Here is an 18,728-nt window from a genome sequence, read left to right as displayed (position 1 = left end):
GGAGTCAACACAGGAGGAGGTGACCCTGCTAACGGAACACCAACAAATGGAGAATTGTACCACTACTACCTCTACATCGCAGGTGTCATGGCAGCACCCTCTTTTAGAGAATCCTATTAGACATTGCATAATATCTAGAACTGCTAGCGCTTTATAATTATTCCTTTGATAGTACTTTGATGCATGCTACTACCTGAGCCATTATTACCCTGATGCAACCCACTCTACCACGTCACCCTGCTTTGCGCATTCGCTCGCTTATATATGCTTACTTGCCTGCTTGCTTGCATATTACACCACTATACTTATTATTAACTCCACTTCGCATTATATCGGGGATGTGATGCTGGTGGTGAACCCCCTAGGAAGGGTTTGGCTATGGGTGCCGGACTTGGTGGTGTGTGAGCGTGCTACGTGTGTCTTGGGTGCATGGAGAGTGAGGGTTGTGTCGACCGAGCTAGAATAATGACAAGCCTGGGGTGAGTCTTGCCATGTGGTGCTACCTGGGCACTTGGATATGGAATACCTGTGGCGAGTAAATGGTAATTGGAGGTGGCCTTGGGTGTGAACCTTGGAGAGGTGGAGCCCAGGGTAGAGGTGTTGTGGTGGCACATAAAATGGAAACCCTGATGAAGACGTTCTGGCTTGGTCAATCCCTAAGGACTTACTAGTACTCAGACTCACCCGGAATCCTTTACATCCCACTCGCCCTATATGGTGCGGGACGGTCAGACTACTTGGTAGAACAATGCCACTACTGCTAGGTGAACGTGTGCAAGGAGGTACGGGGCGTGCGGTTTCCCCCACACCCTTCTGAGACTTCAGGAGGCCTTGTGGACCTGGTTCTTGACATCCGGAGGGCCCCGGCTCTGTCTACGACTCACAGTATCAGCCATCCCAGACTAGACTTGGGATGTTCTAGGGCTGAGAGGTAGGGTGGCATCGTTCTAGGCTAGCAAGCGACCGGAATTCTGCCTAGGAGATACATGGCTCCGAGGATGGCTAATCTTGTGGGTATGTGAAACCTCTGCAGAGTGTTTGGTTGATCGATCGATACATATGCCGACTTGTCGACTATGGACCTTTCCTGGGTTTCGCTTAAACTAGATAGGAGATGAGTCCTTCTTTCCTCCCTTCAGGGTTGGGGTATTTTCCGGTCGTGAGCCTTAGGGGCTGCGGGCCATTGAGACAAGGCCGAGAGGGAGTTGGCCTATCGACCTGAATGTGTGAGATGAGATATGGTGTGGTGGTGTGGAGATGGTTTGGGATGGATGGTTGGTGGATGGATAGGGATGGTGTGGTGGTGAATGTATTAAAAATTGGATATTATTATTATATTACTATTGTTATTTATTTCTCATGCGCTAAGAATGCAAACCACAGCCAAATATTAGGATCGCCAGATCCCTTGTTTACCTTTTCCACTAAAGCTCATCGGTGCTGACCATGGCCTGCACACATCTGGCGGTGTGCAGATTTCCTACTTCTCAGAGATGCTGACTTTAGAAGGATTAGGAGGTCTCGTGCCTACGCTCAAGTTTGGTTCGGAGATGGAATCTACGCTGCACTACGCCGTGAAGGAGGAGCCTTCACTCGATAGTCTTCCGCTAGATTAACTCTGTAATAGGTGTGTTCCCCAGTGATGTAATATCTTGTATTCTTATAATCTTACGATGTATGACTGTGACATCGACTGAAATATGATAATATAATGGAATCAGTTCTTGGTTTTATCATATTAAAATTCATTCTGTGGATTTTCCCTTCAAGGAAAATTGAGGATGTTTCAAAATTTTAGGTTCTACTGAATGTGTACTTACATTTCATTATATTTTATATTTTAGGCCTGTGTTGGTTCCCCTGCTAAAGTTTAGCTACTAAACTTTAGTTGCTTTAGCTACTAAAGTGCCAAACAAACTGACTAAAAAGATACTAAAGTAGTTTAGTCACATTAGTCACCCAAAAATAATTAAAAGTGGGCTAAAGTGCCCAGTGGACAAGGGTTGCTCCTCATTATTGTTGATCCCCTACCCTGATTTGGACATTCATTAAGGGTAGTTTGGTCTTTGTTGAACTGCTTTAATGGCCTTTAGTCAGTTTTAGCCACTAAAACCAAACAGAGGTAACTAAAGTTTAATCATTGGTTTTAGTAGCAAAATTTTAGTCACGGGAAATCAAACAGGCCCTTTATTGAATGTGTTATAATCAAAGTTCTAAGTGCAACGAATGCGCCTTGAAAAAACTAAACATATGAGCTACGTTCAGTCCATATATATCAAAAAAAATTGACCGGATCCCTATTTCTGGCTCCGCCACTGTAAAAAACAAGGTTAATTCTTCCCACGCTGAGTTAATTCTTTGATTTTCCCTCGCATGCAAGACGATCGCTCTACTTCCCTTCGTCCCATTGGTCCATCGTACATGAAGATTTAAATTCACTCTCTCCCACCGAAGAGCTTAAGACACAAACGCTACTTTTTTCTGACGTTTTGCAAAACAAAACAAGAAAACAAAAACACGCTAGCGAGCAGCTCACGACGTGCGCCATCCCGCACGCCACCCACGCCGTGCGCACGACCGCAGCACGTGGCATCGGCAAAGCGCGGAGTGCCGGAGCATGGCGAGCAAGTGGCATCGGCAAAGCGCGGAGTGCTGGAGCATTGCCGAGCAGGTGGCATCGGCAAAAGCGCGGACGACGATTTTAACGGCCGAGTGCAGGAGCAGGCCGTTCAGTGGTGTGCTTTTTTTATATATAATAAAGCAGAGGTAATGTGCTGGTTTTGAACAACCGACGATTTTAACAGCGTTTGATGTTTGGAGGCATATAAATGGTAAAACTAAGGGAAGCTATAGCGGATGGTAAAAGCTAAAACTAAAGGAAAGCTATAGTTTTCAGTGGCACATCAGGAATAAGAAGGTTTTTATGGCATCGAAGGAATTTTGTCATATTTTCTGGACTACATTATTTATAAAAAAACGTTTCGAGAGAATATTTCAAAATACTTGATATGCGATTTGGCAACTCATGATAAAAAAGATCGAAGATCAAGTGAAATTTGAAGGCAGCAGACAGGTATGGACAAGCGAATCACCAGCAATTTAGAAACAGCAAAATAGGTACACAGGCACACACACACAGCAACTAGTAACAAAACTCATAATCATGTATGACTCACATCCGATGTTCAATAAAAATAACAGAAATTTGTCTTAATAGCACCCTGGTTTTAACGAAAATAACAGTACTAAATCGACCGGACAAACATTGCCAGCAAAGTTTTAGTTGCTCACGCACTAACAGCAATGAGATATTAAGCTTCCACTAGGTATCACTTGGGCAAACAAAGAACCAGCCAGACACCTTATTTCTTCTTGGCAGCAGCCTTGGTCACCTTGGCTCCAGTTGGGTCCTTCTTCTCCACGCTCTTGATGACTCCGACAGCCACCGTTTGCCTCATGTCCCGGACAGCAAAGCGACCAAGAGGAGGATACTCAGAAAAGGTCTCCACCACCATGGGCTTAGTGGGAACCATCTTCACCATACCAGCATCACCGTTCTTGAGGAATTTAGGCTCCTTCTCAAGCTCCTTGCCAGACCGCCTATCAATCTTGGTAACGAGCTCAGCAAACTTGACAGCAATGTGTGAGGTGTGGCAGTCCAGCACTGGGGCATAACCGTTGCCGATCTGCCCAGGGTGGTTCATGATGATGACCTGGGAGGTGAAGCTAGCAGCCTCCTTGGCAGGGTCATCCTTGGAGTTGGAGGCCACATACCCACGCTTCAGATCCTTCACAGCAACATTCTTAACGTTGAAGCCAACATTGTCACCAGGAAGGGCCTCCTGGAGAGCCTCATGGTGCATCTCAACAGACTTAACCTCAGTAGTAAGGCCACTAGGACCAAAGGTAACAACCATACCAGGCTTGATGATACCAGTCTCAACACGCCCAACAGGAACAGTTCCAATACCACCAATCTTGTACACATCCTGAAGGGGGAGACGCAGGGGCTTGTCTGAAGGCCTCTTCGGCTCATTGATCAAGTCCAGAGCGTCAAGTAGGGTTGGGCCCTTGTACCAGTCAAGGTTGGTGGACCTCTCAATCATGTTGTCACCTTCGAAACCAGAGATGGGAACAAAGTGGATCTTGTCAGGGTTGTACCCAACCTTCTTCAGGTAGGAAGAGACTTCCTTCACAATCTCATCATAACGGGCCTTTGAGTACTTGGGTGTGGTGGCGTCCATCTGTAAAACAGCAAAACCCGAACAATACCATTAGTTGAATGAGATAAGTGACCTAAACAGCAAGCAAACAGTAAAAAATGCAAGAACATACTTATCAAAACTAACAGGACCACTACACTTGGTTGAGGCAAAAAAATTCTAGGGGTGTCAACAAAAATAACTAAAAAGGGCAGACCCAATGCCGGAGGCTCCCACATGAGTGGGGTCTGGGAAAGGGAAAAACCAAGGCAAGCCTTCCTCCCGCAAAATCTACAGAGGCTACTTCGAACCCACGACCTGGTGACTCAGTGAGACAGCTCTCACCACTGCACCAGGCCTGCCCTTCAAAAAGGGGCAGACCCAGTGCCGGAGGCTCCCACATGAGTGTCAACAAAAATAACTGCCAGCGGATAAACATTTCACAAATTTATTCATGCTAACATGTGTGGGCTGTAGAATATAAAGTATACAAAAAATACAGACCTTAACAGCTGCATGACAGCAAATCCTACTAATTGACAAAGTAAACTAAGTAACAATTGCAATCATATAAAGACAGTTAAATTATGCAAACCTTTATGCTTTGATTACATATGCATTACAAATATTCCAACTTCAAAAAAATTCTAAAAAGAAGTGGAATCATAAATTTACATCGCCTATTAGAAAAATGTTCCTGGAAATATCATATTAGATTATGCAAACTAATGAAGATGAATTGCTATCATATTAGATTATGCAAACTAATGAAGATGAATTGCTATCATACATAAACATGTTGGAAGCAGATGGCATATTCAACGTAAGCAATTGGTGCTTCATTTTGTCAAACTATACAACTTAAAATTAGATATTCAATCAGAACGCAAATGCAGTATTAAACTTGAAGGCCAGGCATCTCAAATTATGAACCAGAATAGAGAGAAATTCCTGGAATCATACCTTGTTGCAGCAGCAAATCATCTGCTTCACTCCAAGTGTGAAAGCAAGGAGAGCATGCTCACGGGTCTGGCCATCCTTGGAGATACCAGCCTCAAAACCACCAGTGGTGGAGTCAATGATAAGAACAGCACAGTCAGCTTGGGATGTGCCAGTGATCATATTCTTGATGAAGTCACGGTGTCCAGGGGCATCAATGACAGTGCAGTAGTACTTGGTGGTCTCGAACTTCCACAGGGCGATATCAATTGTGATACCTCTCTCACGCTCAGCCTTGAGCTTGTCAAGCACCCACGCATACTTGAATGAACGCTTGTTCATCTCCGCAGCCTCTTTCTCGAACCTCTCAATCACACGCTTGTCAATACCACCAAGCTTGTAGATCAGGTGGCCAGTGGTGGTCGACTTGCCAGAGTCGACATGGCCAATGACCACAATGTTGATGTGAGTCTTCTCCTTACCCATGGCTGAAGGGAAATGTTACACTGCTGCTTACATCAAAATTAGCAGATAAAAACAGTCAGAAATAAATATATGGGAATAAACCACTAATCAAACAATCCAAATAATCCAAGGACAGGAAAATCCAAAGCCGAAGTGCCCCACCCACGTAATATCAGAGATCGGAAACTGGGTCTAATGAACAAGGCAATGGTAATAATACAGGGCCGAGAATCAGTTGCAAACTGCAATCAAGTTTAGGGCCGAGAATCAGTTGCAAACTGCAATCAAGTTTAGGGCCGAGAATCAGTTGCAAACTGCAATCAAGTTTATATACGGAGCACATACTAAAGGTAGATGAGGCGGCGAAAGGAAAAATTGGATTAGTATTCCAGCACGTGAATCGGCTCAGTCCATACACACAAAACAGAGTTGGAGTGCCTCAGCCACGTATTATCATAGATCGGAAACTGGATCTAGTCTAGAACAACGAAACGGTTATAATTTATGGCTCGACAAATCAGTTGTAAACTGCAACCAAGTTCATACATAGACACTAAATAAAGGTAGCGGAGGCGGAAACAACACTTGATTAGAAATCCAGTGCATGAATCGGCTCAGCTCATCACACATAGACGACAAACCTTGTAGATCCGGTCATGGTCATCAAACGAACAGGCTCAAAGCACAGCGAAAAAGAGAAGGAAGGCAAGCGCGCGTGCGGCAGAGTACCTCGTCGGGCGTCAGCAGAGTGGCGTGGTTACGGCTCGCCGCTGATCTGAGGATAAGGTGACGGCGCGTCGGCTACTCCCGGTCTGCGGCGGCCGACTGCGTCTGGGGGTTAGAGAAAAGAATGGAGCTAGGTTTTATATGGAAGGCGCCCTAGGGTTAGGGCATGGATAAATGGGCTATTGGGCCCAAAAAACACTTCATGGGTCACAAATGAACAAACAAAGCCTCGTGTGGAAACCAGGTACTAATACGAAACATGAAAATTAAAGGTAAAGACTTTGTTCCAACCGGCCGTGTTTTAATCGTTTGGCACGGCTGCTGCCACCGAGGCGCGTCCAGTAGCTAGACAAAGAGCCACCCCGCGCTGTCCCAGTTACCCTCGTCTCCCCCATCTCCATTTCTGAGTTCCTTCTCTAGGGTTTCTATCTCTTTCTCCATAGCAGGGACATTTTACTTTTTGTCATCCTTACGGATGGCACTCCTTCATTTACCATTTTTACACGGGCACCTACACATTTATCATCGCAAATAGTAATACTCGTAATTTTTGTCATTTTTGCTGATGTGGCATGCCACATAGTCAGCCAGCGTGGCAGCGCCTCTCCTCCCGCTACGGCTTCCCTCTTCCTCCACTCACTGACATGTGGGCCCCACCAGTCAGGTTCATCTTCAACCTCTAGCCACCGGAGAAGGGGCGAGCATGCGTGCGGAAGGGGGACCATGTTCCTGTGGCCGCTCTTCCTAGTGGCCATGACGGCCACATACCTGAGCGCGCTGGCACGTGCGCGCACGCCTCCAGGCGACGCAGCGCATCGCCATGGCCGCCCTCGCTCCCGCCACCAATCCCACCGCGCCCCGCCACCTCCCGCTACAGCGCGGCGGCCATGACGACGCGCGTGGAGGCGAGGTTGTGGGTGTAGGCCAGGAGCACCAGCGCGGCGCGCCGGCATGCCTCCGACCTCGACACGAGGCCCGTCCGCTTGGCCCACCCCTCGAGCACCACCTCGACGCGTGCGCCCGGGCTCGGGCTTGGGATCCCGCTCCCGACCAGCGCGCGGGCCCCGCTCCTCCGCTGCGGACGCCGCCGATTTGGTCGTGGGCATGTAGGATGTCGCCGCGGACTCGTACCCATCCTCGTCCGGCGCCAGCGAAGACAATCCCGCGACCGTGAGGAGGAGGCGCGTGCGGCCATTGCGGCGGTGCCGCGACACAAGGAAGTTGGCGCCGTGCACCTTGACATTGCAGGCGGCGTAGAGGAAGTCCACGTCCGACATGTAGTGCATGGCCACGGGCACGCCGCAGAGCTCGCAGCAGCAGCCTATGCCACCGCCATGGGGGTGACCCATCCCCGCGCTTGTAGCCTTCTCTGGTGGGCAGAGGTTGAAGATGAACCTGACTAGTGGAGCCCACATGTCAGCAAGTGGAGGGAGAGAGAAGCAGCAGCGGGAGGAGAGGCGCTGCCACACTGGCTGACTGTGTGGCATGCCACATCAGCAAGAATGACAAAAAATTAGGAGTGTTACTGTTTACGATGGCAAATACGTGGGTGCCCATGTAAAAATGGCAAACGAAGCGTTGCCATCCGTAAAGATGGCAAAAAGATAAATGCCCCTCCATAGCATGTTCGATCCAAGCGATTTTACTCGGAGGGGAGTGCAGATCGTACTCACCAAGGCAGAGGCCGCCGCTGCCATTGCCGCTTCCATATCGGCGTCACCGCAGCTCCCAGATCTTGTCTCCTCGCTAGCCGGCAACCTCTAAGATCCGCTGGCCCCGTACCACCTCTCGATGGCCTGGACCCTGCCCCACGATGACATGACCCAATTCGTCCGGCCCGACCGCGCCGCATCTGCCTTCTCCACGACCGCGACCGTGCGACCGCCTTCGCGCTCCGGCCTCCACCGCCTACGCCTAGGGGCTAGGGCTCCTTCCTGCGCGGCTACGCCTAGGGCCAAGCCTAGCCGACCGACAGCCATAGCCAGGGACCCACCGGTCGCCACCCTCCGCCTGGCCAGCTACGGAGGCACGAAGCTTTCCCAGCCCGCCTACGCTACTACGTTAGGGACGAGGCCAATCGGCCGACAGGCCCTTCAGCCCTCCACTGCCCCTTTCACTATCGGCTGTCAGCTGCCTCTTGGCTCCTATGTTCTTGCCTCTCGGGCTCAGCTGCTCTCACACCGAATCCTATTCCTTCCCCATCCTCCTGGCGGCCGGTGGGTGGGACCAACAGGAGTCGACGTCGCTGCCGTGGTTGGAACATGCTGGGTGTCGATAGAATATTATCGACAGTCCTCCGAGGGGTATCCCACGAAGGTAGATTGATCGGCAGAGGTGCGCGTAATCAAGAACAAGAAGGCAACAGAAATACAAGAGTTAGATAGGTTCGGGCCATCTACACGACGTAATACCCTACTCTTGTGGTCTGTTGGTTTATATTCGCTATCGTATGATGTTGCGTGTGTTTTGAGGGGGTCCCCTACCTGCCTTATATAGCCAGGGATAGGGTTACAAGATGGTTAGATCTAGAAGATAACCGGTAAGTAATAACAGATTACTGGGATCATGGGATCGTAACATATCCTAACAGATTACGCCGTATCTTCAGGATATCTTCCTAGTGTCTTGCGGGGGGCGCCAAGCAGCACCGTGCTCCGCAAGGCTTCGTCTTGTGGGCTGGACCACCCCTAGCGGCGCAGCCCATGTAGTCTGTCATGGGTATCCAGGGTCGTACCCCCCACAGCTAGTCCCCAAGCGCCTTGTATCCACTGTGCAACGTCGTCTTGAGCCTATCCGAGCAGGTGTAAACAAAGCTAAGCAGTTAGACTCATAGTCTGACCACCTTAATGAGTCGCCGAGCAGTTGTGGATCGTAACCGACCAGCTTTACTGTCCGGCCGAGCACGGGCTTACCCAAGTAAGGCTTTGCCAGAAGGATGTAAGGAGCTCAAGTTCAAAATAGAAAATTTCCTCATGGTGGACCAAGTGTGCCCACTTAGAGTTCGACCACGAGAAAGGGAGATAATCTTCTTCAACTTTAGGAGGCACGGAGTCTTCTAGATTAAAGAAAACACACTCACCATAAGGTGAAGTGTGCCCACTTAGTCCTCGAGCCTGACAGTAGGTGATGTGGTCACGTGGTGCTAGGGTCAGAAAGTAGAAGAAAGGCAGAAGACCAGTCGAGCAGGCAACCAGTCCATGGGCTAAGCCCTAAAATAAAAGGCGCACATTCACCACAAGGTGAAGTGTGCCCACTTAGTCCCCTAGCCTGACAGTAGGTGACGTGGTCATGTAGTGCCAGGGTCAAAAACAATAGTCCCCAGTATGGTGAGAAATCAAATCATAATGATGACGTAGTCCCCGAGCCACAAGTGAAAATCTCAAATAAATCAAGAAGTGTCGATTACTCAAACCGTGGAGAAAAAACCGAAGTAATGATTGTACAGTAGAAATTACTGAGCCTTGATGGTATTGCGGAGTGGTCGACGAATATTCGATGTATACTACCAAGTTGCGTCAAAAGATGGGCGATATGGGCCGTAGTTGCGCAGAAGCCCAGATAACGGTCCACCACGCCACTTTGGGGAATTCAGAGGGGCGCAAATCAGCATGGTGTAGTTTCCAAAAACCCTTGAATGCGAAAAGTAGGTTGGGTGTCTTTATAACTGTGTCGCCGCACTCCGCGCTCCCACCTTTACCACTCTGCCACTTCATCTTCCTCCTTGCCCTCGTGCTCCCCCATTCGCATTCACATGCACTCCAGATCTGAGGGATGGCACCGAAGAGGAGAGGTAGTGTCGGTGTTTCGAACCAACACCGGCTAGTAAATTTATAATTGTTGCACGTTAGGCTCGGATGGTGCACTAAAAGACACAAAGTTCATACTGGTTCGGGCTGAATGTCCCTACATCCAGTCTGCTGCTGCTCGTGTTATTAGTACCAAAAAAGGTTCGTAGTAGGGGGTACAAACGGTCGAGAGAGGGAGAGGTCCTAGGTCGCTGATGGAATGGTTGAAAGGGCGTCAAGAGCTCGGTCGCTGCTTGGTTGTATGCATGATGCATTGTGTGTGCTGAACTAATCCCTCAAGTGTCCATCCCTTTAGCGGGGGCCCTGCCCTCCCTTTTATAGACCAAGGGGGGAGCAGGGGTTACAGATGGGAGAAAGAGGAAAATACCGAAGGTATCGAAGGTCCTTTGAGGGAGCCGGGTCCTCCTTTTTCCCTGTGCCTGCCCCGCTTAACACGGCAGGCCGTGTTAGAGGTGGCATGTTCGCTGATCTTTGTAGGCCATGCCCTGGCCTCATTTAGCAAGTGGGTGCATCCCATCCTACGCCGGCGGACGGTGCGGCGTGCCGTAGAGCCCAGTTGTGACCACTCGGGGGGTAATAGGAGAAGTGACCATACGTCCGTCATTGTAGATGATGTGATTTCTGTCTTGGACCATAGTGGCTGTCGTATGCCTGTGTTAGTATCCGCGCCCGAGGACTGAAGGCGGCGCCTACTACACTGTGGGACAAAAGTTAGTGCCTACAACACTATTCGGGCACTGTTATGTCAGAAAGGGCTTAAAGCGCCCATCCCATCGTATCCTGATGGTACCTTCCTATAGGCGTGTAGGGCATGGTCCTCGATACTATGTTTGACTCGAATGTCCTATCATACCCTGTGCTTGTCATCATGAAGGAGCAGGGTGCGATCATCGGGCGAGGCGGAGCCCACCCTTGGATGTCGGGCGAGGCGGAGCTCGCCCTGAGCCGTCGGACGAGGTGGACGCCAGCCTGAGGCAGAGGCCAGCCCTCGAGGGTCAGGTGAGGTGGAGCCCGCCTCGGGCGTCAGGCAAGGCGGAGGCCAGCCCTCGGGGGTCGGGCAAGGCAGAGCCCACCCTCGGGCGTCAGTCGAGGTGGAGTCAGCCCTTAGCCATCGGGCGAGGTGGAGGCCAGCCCTTAGGGGTCAAGCAAGGCGAAGCCCGCCCTCGAGCGTCGGTCGAGGCAGAGTCAGCCCTTAGCCATCGGGAGAGGCGGAGGCCAGCCCTCAGGGGTCGGGCGAGGCGGAGCCCGCCCTCGGATGTCAGGCGAGGCAGAGCCAGCCCTTAGCCGTCGGGCGAGGCAGGACCAATCTTTCGTCGTTCGGGCAAGAAGTGTAGTAGTGTTCTTGTCTGACTAGAAGCATCAACGTTTGATGGTTATTAGTCTCACCTCATTGGGTACCCCAGTATTAGGTCCTCGATAGTAGCCCCCGAGCCCCCGGGTAATTTGGATAGAATTGTCCGGGGGGTATTTCGATTCGCCAGAGGGTGCGCGCGAGCGCACCCGACGGGTGTAGCCCCCGAGCCCTCAAGTGATTCGGATAGAACTGCCCGGGGGGGAATTTTGGATTCTTCGTGGGTAAGGCTGTGGGATTCGGTTTTTGTCAACTGGATAGTTTTAAGGGAACCCTGGTATTCTGTTCATGGGGATTTTGTCTAGGGTCAGCTTGGCTGGGACTCAATTGTGGATCGAGACCCTCTGCTGCTGGTGTACCTAAGTCTTGGTCGCTTGTAGGCCCATCCCTCGTTGGGATAGCCGTCAAGACTGTTGGGCCGGCCCTTGGACCCGTATTCCCTCGGTGGGAAAAAGAGTCCCGGTCTACCTAGGGAAGGTGAACCATTCGGCATGATTTTGGTGGGAAAGGATAGGGATCGTGGGCGCGTATCCTGTGATGTGACGTGGCGGTGTGTCGTGGCAGGCTCGGAGATTGAGGCGGACGATGGCCCTTCTTGCATCTGTCGCCCCTATAAAACCACGGGGTTCACCCCCAGGGTTCCATACTTCGCCTTTTCACCTTCGCATTATCAACCTCCACCGCCAATCGCCAGGGCCTCCCGCACTCACATTGCGGCCACCGTCAAGCTCGAATCCGCATCACAACCACCATCGAACTTGCATCCGCCCCCCTCCCAGTCGTTTCAATGAAGCCGTGGAGCGGATCCAGCATCACCCCTCATCGCCTGGAGGGTCTTATTCGCCATGGACTCCTTTGCTCGCTGACCGCCACCGAGGAGTGGCGGCTGCCCGGTAATGAGGACGTGCCGTCGCCGCCCAAAGGGTATGTTGTGTCCTTCGCTCACTTCCATGAGCGGGGATTCACCATACCGCTCATAAGTTCCTTTGGGGCAGTTGGATTACTACCAGGTGGAGCTGCAGCACCTTACCCCCAGCGGGATCTAGCACATGGCGGCGTTCGTTGCCTTGTGTGAGGGGTTCTTGGGGATTGATCCTCACTTCGACCTATGGCGGCATCTCTTCGCCGTCAATTTTCTGAAGAAGTGGGTCGACAAGCAAGAGTTGCACGCGTCGGTGGGATGCGTTGGCATTCACCTCCGTAACAATTGGGCAGAAGCGTACCCGTTAATGCACCTGTCGACCTCCAACAAGGGGTGGCATTCGCAATGGTTCTTTGTCAAGGATGACGCCGCCGCCCCCCTGCTAGTTTTCTCCGGGCGCGTCATCGAGGAGACCCCAGGGTCGTGGAAGTGGGACGTCCCGATCAAGGAAAAGAAGAACCTCAACGACCTTCTCGCTGCCCACCAAACTTTGAAGGACAGGGGCATGAAGGGATCGAGGATCATTGGCGATTACCACGTGAGGAGGGTGGCGCCACTGATGGCGCGCGTGCTTCCCCTGCACCAGATGGCGCCTGGGGCGTCGTTCGAAGGGATGGCGCTTATCGGCGAAGCGCTCCCTCCTTTCAAAGTAGCACAACACATCAAGGAGGCGATGGAGCCTTCAAAGGACACCGCTGGCGTTGTCCTTGATTTTGTGTTTTCGGTGCCGGGGCATCCCCCAATGTGGCCGGAATCGGGGTTTATTGACTTTGTAAGTATTCTTTCTCCATACTCCTTTTTTACTTGAATTTCTGACCCCTTGAAGCTGACCTTGGGATGGCGGGACCAGCCGAGGGTACTGTTCTTCATGGAAAGCCCGGCTCCATTGTCGAAGGATCAGACCCTACCGAAAGCAAACTGTATTGTGGCCGAGTGGGACAAAAGGACGAGGGAGCTCAGGAAGGAGCTGCTATGGAAGCAGCAAGCGCGTGATTGAGGAGACGAGACAGATAGTGACGATGACGACGATGAGGTAGCTACCGATGTGGATTGCGATGTCTTGGAGGACGAGGATATGCTAACAGACGCCCACCGGTCCATGCAGGGACCCTTCCCGTTCCACATGGAGGGAAGCGAGTCCATGAGGTCGGCAGAGCCGGGCCCGTCCTTGGGTCTGGTGGGATCCGGTAGATCCGCCGCCACACCTGGTTTGCCAGCGGAGGATCGATGGATGGGAAGGGGTGGATCTACCGCCGTCCCCGAGGTGCTGATGGAGGGGGATGGCTCCATTGCCGTGCCCTCGGAGACAAGGGAGACGAGCCCCCCTACCCGGGAGCAGGGGGCGGGCTCGAAATGGTCCTGCCTAGATGAGTTGGGGCAGGGGTCCAGGGGTTTGTCCCCAAAACATTCCTACCACCCAAAGGCATCAGAGTAGGTCACTTATTCCTCTATTTCCCCTCCCCCTTTTATTCTTCTGTTTTCATCCTATGCCTTTTACCTCTTGCAGGTTCTTGCGACGGGGCCACTCTCTAGGGTTGGCGCCCAAGAAGAGCATTGCCCTTTAGGTGGGATGGACATCATTGCTTGATGTCGCTCCTGTTTTGGGTAGGAGCGGCGCTGATGTTGCGGCCTCGTTGGCCGGTCTGGCGCCGTCTGCGGTGGCGCCCATGCCCTCGGTGGTTGTCGAGCAAGCGGCGACGGAGGTGACTCCGCCATCTGCGTTGGAGTGAATGGAGCTGCCATCCATGCCGGTGGCATCCACCATGGCGGGCGTGGCACCACAAGCCGAGGGTCTGGCGTCGCCGGTGGAGGTGGTCGTGACTGCACCAAGGCAGAAGTAGCCGGACGCAGCCACGGTGGTGTCCGAGGGGGTGGCAGAATCTATGCCACCAGAGGCCCAAGCAGAGGTGATCGTGACCGGAACAAGCCCGGCACCGCTGGATGTAGCCACGGTGGCGTTCGAGGGGGTGGCACAATCTACGCCATCGGTGGCCCAGGCTACGGCGCCCGAGGCGGGCCAGATGGTGGAGGACGTGACCGGAGGATCTCCGGACATCGTGGCAGTGGTGGAGAGGCCCAGTAGGGGGTCGCCCTTGGCCCTGGTGTTGGGGGGTAGCTGCTCGCCCACGCGAGGTGAGTCGCCGTTCCACTGGATGGATCCCTAAGACCCAACGTCGACTCTCTTCTCGCTCGACGATGCTGCCGAGAGCATATAGTGGGGGAGTCTTGACGAAGGGATCTTAGCGATGATGGGCATCCTGGATCAGGCCTGGGTCGCCCTATGCGACGTCATCATTCCCAATGGCTGGGTATCCATTTGATCTTTTGTCTCGTTTTCTTCTTGTCTTCATGTTTATCGTATTCTTGACACTGAGTCTTCTTTTCAGTCCCTCATTGCTCGTAGTCGGGAGAAATCTTGGTTCCTCCGTGAGCAGAAGGTGGAATGGGACCGCCTCATCGAGGAGGCCCGGCTGCGTAGAGATTTGAGCGCCCAGCTCGCTGCCTCCCAGCGGTGGGAGACCGAAGCGCATCGAGACATAGAGGAGATCCATGGGATGTTTGAGGACCTGTCGGCGAGGGTGAAGCTGGATGAGGAGGTGGCCACCAAGGTCCAAAAGAAGTGGGATGAGCTACTCCAGAAGGACATCGATGCTCGCTAGTGGGCCGTCGAGCTCCTAGAGGAGCTAGAGATGGAGCAGGATCTCAAGCTGAAAGACAAGGATAGGTCCACGGCGCTGCAGTAGAGAGCGAACCAGGATGCCAAGGTGATTGCCTGGCTATGTAGGGAGCAGGACAAGCTGCTCCAAACCGAAGAAAGACTTCGCTCAGAGTGTAGCATAGCCCACGAGGAGCGTGACTGGGCCATCTGAGAGCGCGATGAGGCGCGTCGGGAGGCCAGGGCCCTCCGGGTGGATCTTGGAGACACGGTGGCTCGAAGGCTGGAGGCTAAGGAAATTTCTGTCGGGCTAGGCACAGAACTCGCCGAGGTGCGGGGGGACCCTTCAGGTTGAAAGCGATCAGCACGATCTTCTGTGCTCTGCCGTCGTGGTGGTCTGCGATGACCTGCAGGTGGCGCAGGAGGAGGGGACCAGCTCCCTTGCAACTCGTGCCGCTGGTATCATGGCGTGGGTGGGCCAGCTTGAGGAGGACGCCTTTCACGCCGGCATCACCCAAGCCTTCACTGTTGCCTGTTCTCATTATGATCCGGAGATCAACTTGGAGGTAATGAGCCAAGGCTTCGCGCCTAGCTATGAAGACCCCGAGCTAGACGAGATTGAGAAGGCGGTGACTCCAATTGCGTGGAACCTGGCGGACAGGCTGAAAGACATGGTTCTCCCTTCGAGGAAGTAGTTAGTTAAATAAGTTTGTTAAATATTTATCTGTAATATGTGGACAAGTGTCGGCACTTTCATGTCTGAAAATAGATTCATGACTTTGTTTCGCAATTTCGTTTCATTTGTTTGATCTAACCTTTTTCCCTTTTTCACGATGAAAAAAGATTTATGCGATCTGACCCTTCCGCTCGTTAAGACTGCAGGGCCTGAGGTGTTTAGGGGAAATTTTGATTGTGCTGGTGAGCAAAATTACCATAGCCGTCTGGGCATGGGCTTTTTGTGGTCTTACCTATCTGTTCCCCCGAACCTTGCCGCCAGTCTCGACGCGAGGAAAAGGTCAGATGTAATGACTATTTCGAAAAAAGAAAGGAGGTACTCATACCTTTGTCAGCCCCTGAGTGAGATCCGACCCCTTGCGGTTGCTGGGGCTGGATGTTACTGGAGACTAGAGTGAGGGTAGGGAACTTAGTCTTGCACGTACCCTATACTTGGGATTTTGGTGATCGCTGCATGATCATGCGTTTTGGTCTTATTACTGGCCCGGCCTTCCTCGAGCCCTCGCGCATGGTGGGGATTCGGTCAAGGGCCAGCTCATTTTGTGACTGTCGCCCTGTCCGTAGTTTCTGTAACTGGCAGGGTTAAGGCGATGTCACTTGCCTTGATGGCTCGACTAACGTGCTTTATGAGCTCGCTAACGGGGATGTTCAGACGGAATCCGATCTTGTTTGCTTTGCGACAGGGTCGGCAAAGCCCTCGGGTGGTGTTTCGTTGCTCCTTGACCCGCCTTCCAATAGATTCCCCCTTGTTGAGATGACCCTTCCTGCCTTAATGCAGGTCGGGCAAGGGCCGCTAAGTCTCATCTGTGTTTTTCTCCCCTAGCTCTTGTTGGATGCGAGGCGGCCTTAGACCCTTCGTGGGTCAACCTTCGAACCTTGGTCTCTCGATCATGGATTGAGCGGCTCAAGCCCCCAGGCCTGTTAGGGTCTATTAGGGGTCGGCTGTGTTTCGCACGTTACCCCATCCTCTGTTTCTACAACCGGAGGGGCTAAGTTGATGACACTTGCCTCGATGGCTCGAGTGTCGTGCTTAATGAGCTTGCTAACGAGCATGTTCATGTGAAATCCGGGTCCATCATTCACTGATGGGGTCGGCAGAGCCCTCATGTGGCATTTCACTACTTCTTAACCCACCTCCCAGCAGATGCCTGAGCTGTTTGATAGGCTTAGGTGGCCCGTTGGCCTCTCCTCGACGGAGATTCTATGGGTTTAGCTCAAGGCTAGAATTGAACGAGAAAGGTCAAGATGTCCCTGTCCACTCCTGAGCGGGGTCGGGCAAGGCCGCTGGGGCTCATCTCGGTTTTTCTCCCTTGGCTCTGTTTGATGTGAGATGGCCTCGAGCCCTTTGTGGGCCAGCCTTCGAACCTCAGTCAGTCGCCGCTCATATTGAATGAGGCGGCTGCCGCTTCGTGATGCGACACGAAGCGTTGGAATGCAGCGATTTGCATATACAACGTTTGGATGTATGGATTCAATGTATAACTTAATTGAAATGAAAGCGGGGGGTCGGTAACATTACCCTGGTGGTGTGAGCGATGGGAAGCTCTTACCAAATATGTCAATGCGGGGTTCAGGTCCGACATTTGTGACAAGGTTGGTGTACCTTGCATAAGCATTGCCATTTTTTGTTTCTGTCTCTCGGTGGTGATCCGAGCCATTCGATTGATTTAGGCGACCTAACAGCTTCTCCTCGAAGGAGATTCTGCAGGAGGACCCCCCAAACCCTTCTCGGGAAGGTAGGAGCTAAAGCTTGTGGTGCGGGGGACTGTGAATTCGATTATGCTGGTAAACAAAAACACCATAGCCGCCGGGTCTGGCGGTTTGTCCAGTTGTATTCAAAGTTTTATACCCACACGCCGTGCTTCTAGTTTTAGATGTAAGGAGGGGTCGGGCGAAGAGGATGTCTAAATAGGTAGACACCCTCGGCAGCCCCCGAGTGGTGTCCGTGCCCCTACCGTTGCTGGGGTCAGAAACTCAGTAATGAAATTAACGCGCAAAGTAAGAAAACAGAGGTGCTTATCTTTCTATGGACGTTCGTTCATCGTTTCGCCTAGGCCATCCGATCGACTTAGGAGGCCCGTTGGCCCCCCTAGGATGGGGATTTTATCGTCGGGTCATTCCATGGTCCTGCCTGGGGAAGCAGAGAGTCGCCTGCATGCGGGTGTGCCCTGGTTCTCATGCCCGGTGTGCATTAGTGGTGGGCCACTCCTAGGCAATGTCTTATTTGACCAGGCGATGTCTCGTCGACCAGAGCGCGTCCTGTCGGTTCCGGCGCGTCCCCTCGGGTTCCCGTCGGCATTTATTTCCCATCTGCATTGAATAAAGGAAGGAAGAGAGTTTTTCGCCCTAACCTTTTGCCTTTCCTCAGCCATCGTGCCTCTTCCTTAAATAGGGAGGGGGAGGGAAGTTCTCATCCCATTCTCTCACCTGTTCTTGGGCCACTACCTCTTCTCCTTATTTTCCACTGAATGCATTCCTGCGTCGTGGCGGGTCCTAAGTGAGAGAGGGTAACACCAGGGAGAGAAAAACTCACAGACCTCTTCTCCTTTGCTTAGAAGGGGCCACTGTTGCCGAAGGAGGAGGGACACTGGAGGGTGCTGAGCGTCGTTGGCCTTGCAGTCATTTGTTGCGGCCTTTCCTCGGTGGGAGACGCCCCTCGCCCAGGTGCCGTTGTCAGGGTTGAGGCTGATGACGATGGCGTAGTCCCTAGACGCCCCGGTGGAGGTGCCGTTGTTAGGGTTGCGGCTGATGACGATGGTGTAGTCCCTAGACGCCCTGGGGAGGGCACCACAGTCATCGATGTGGTGCTCAAAATTGCAGATGATGGTGCCCTCGAGGATCCCATGGAGGGGTAGGGCATCACCGATGGGGAGCGTGGCGCGGCGACCGTAGTAGTGCTCATAGTAGGGCTGGTCAGAAACTGTAA

General features: G+C 52.3%; 2 protein-coding genes and 1 pseudogene across 2 annotated transcripts; all 3 read right to left on the bottom strand.

Moving 5' to 3' along the window:
* Positions 1-3,143: 3,143 nt before the first annotated feature.
* On the bottom strand, positions 3,144-6,485 carry LOC136527132 (elongation factor 1-alpha-like). The gene is made up of 3 exons (XM_066519752.1): positions 6,336-6,485; positions 5,166-5,650; positions 3,144-4,244 (listed from the first exon to the last, which is right to left on the bottom strand). Exons 2-3 carry the CDS (start codon positions 5,625-5,627, stop codon positions 3,363-3,365), a joined length of 1,344 nt encoding a protein of 447 aa, XP_066375849.1. The 5' UTR covers positions 5,628-5,650; positions 6,336-6,485; the 3' UTR covers positions 3,144-3,362.
* On the bottom strand, positions 5,874-7,681 carry LOC136526261 (uncharacterized; annotated as a pseudogene).
* Positions 7,682-13,972: 6,291 nt separating this feature from the next.
* LOC136526260 (uncharacterized) lies at positions 13,973-14,467 on the bottom strand. The gene has a single exon (XM_066518992.1). It carries the CDS (start codon positions 14,465-14,467, stop codon positions 13,973-13,975), a length of 495 nt encoding a protein of 164 aa, XP_066375089.1.
* Between the last annotated feature and the right edge of the window lie 4,261 nt (positions 14,468-18,728).

This window comes from Miscanthus floridulus, chromosome 19 (genome assembly GCF_019320115.1).
Source record: "Miscanthus floridulus cultivar M001 chromosome 19, ASM1932011v1, whole genome shotgun sequence".
Lineage (NCBI taxonomy): Eukaryota > Viridiplantae > Streptophyta > Magnoliopsida > Poales > Poaceae > Miscanthus > Miscanthus floridulus.
The sequence above is the reverse complement of the archived record's forward strand: the minus strand, read 5'-3'. Positions and strand labels throughout refer to the sequence as shown.

Excerpts from the sequence above, each read along its gene's own strand:
- LOC136527132 (XM_066519752.1), bottom strand. The coding sequence starts at position 5,627 with ATGGGTAAGGAGAAGACTCACATCAACATTGTGGTCATTGGCCATGTC. Across the intron at positions 4,245-5,165 it reads TGATTTGCTGCTGCAACAAG|ATGGACGCCACCACACCCAA; the intron begins GTATGATTCCAG and ends GCTGTTTTACAG.
- LOC136526260 (XM_066518992.1), bottom strand. The coding sequence starts at position 14,467 with ATGTCCGGAGATCCTCCGGTCACGTCCTCCACCATCTGGCCCGCCTCG.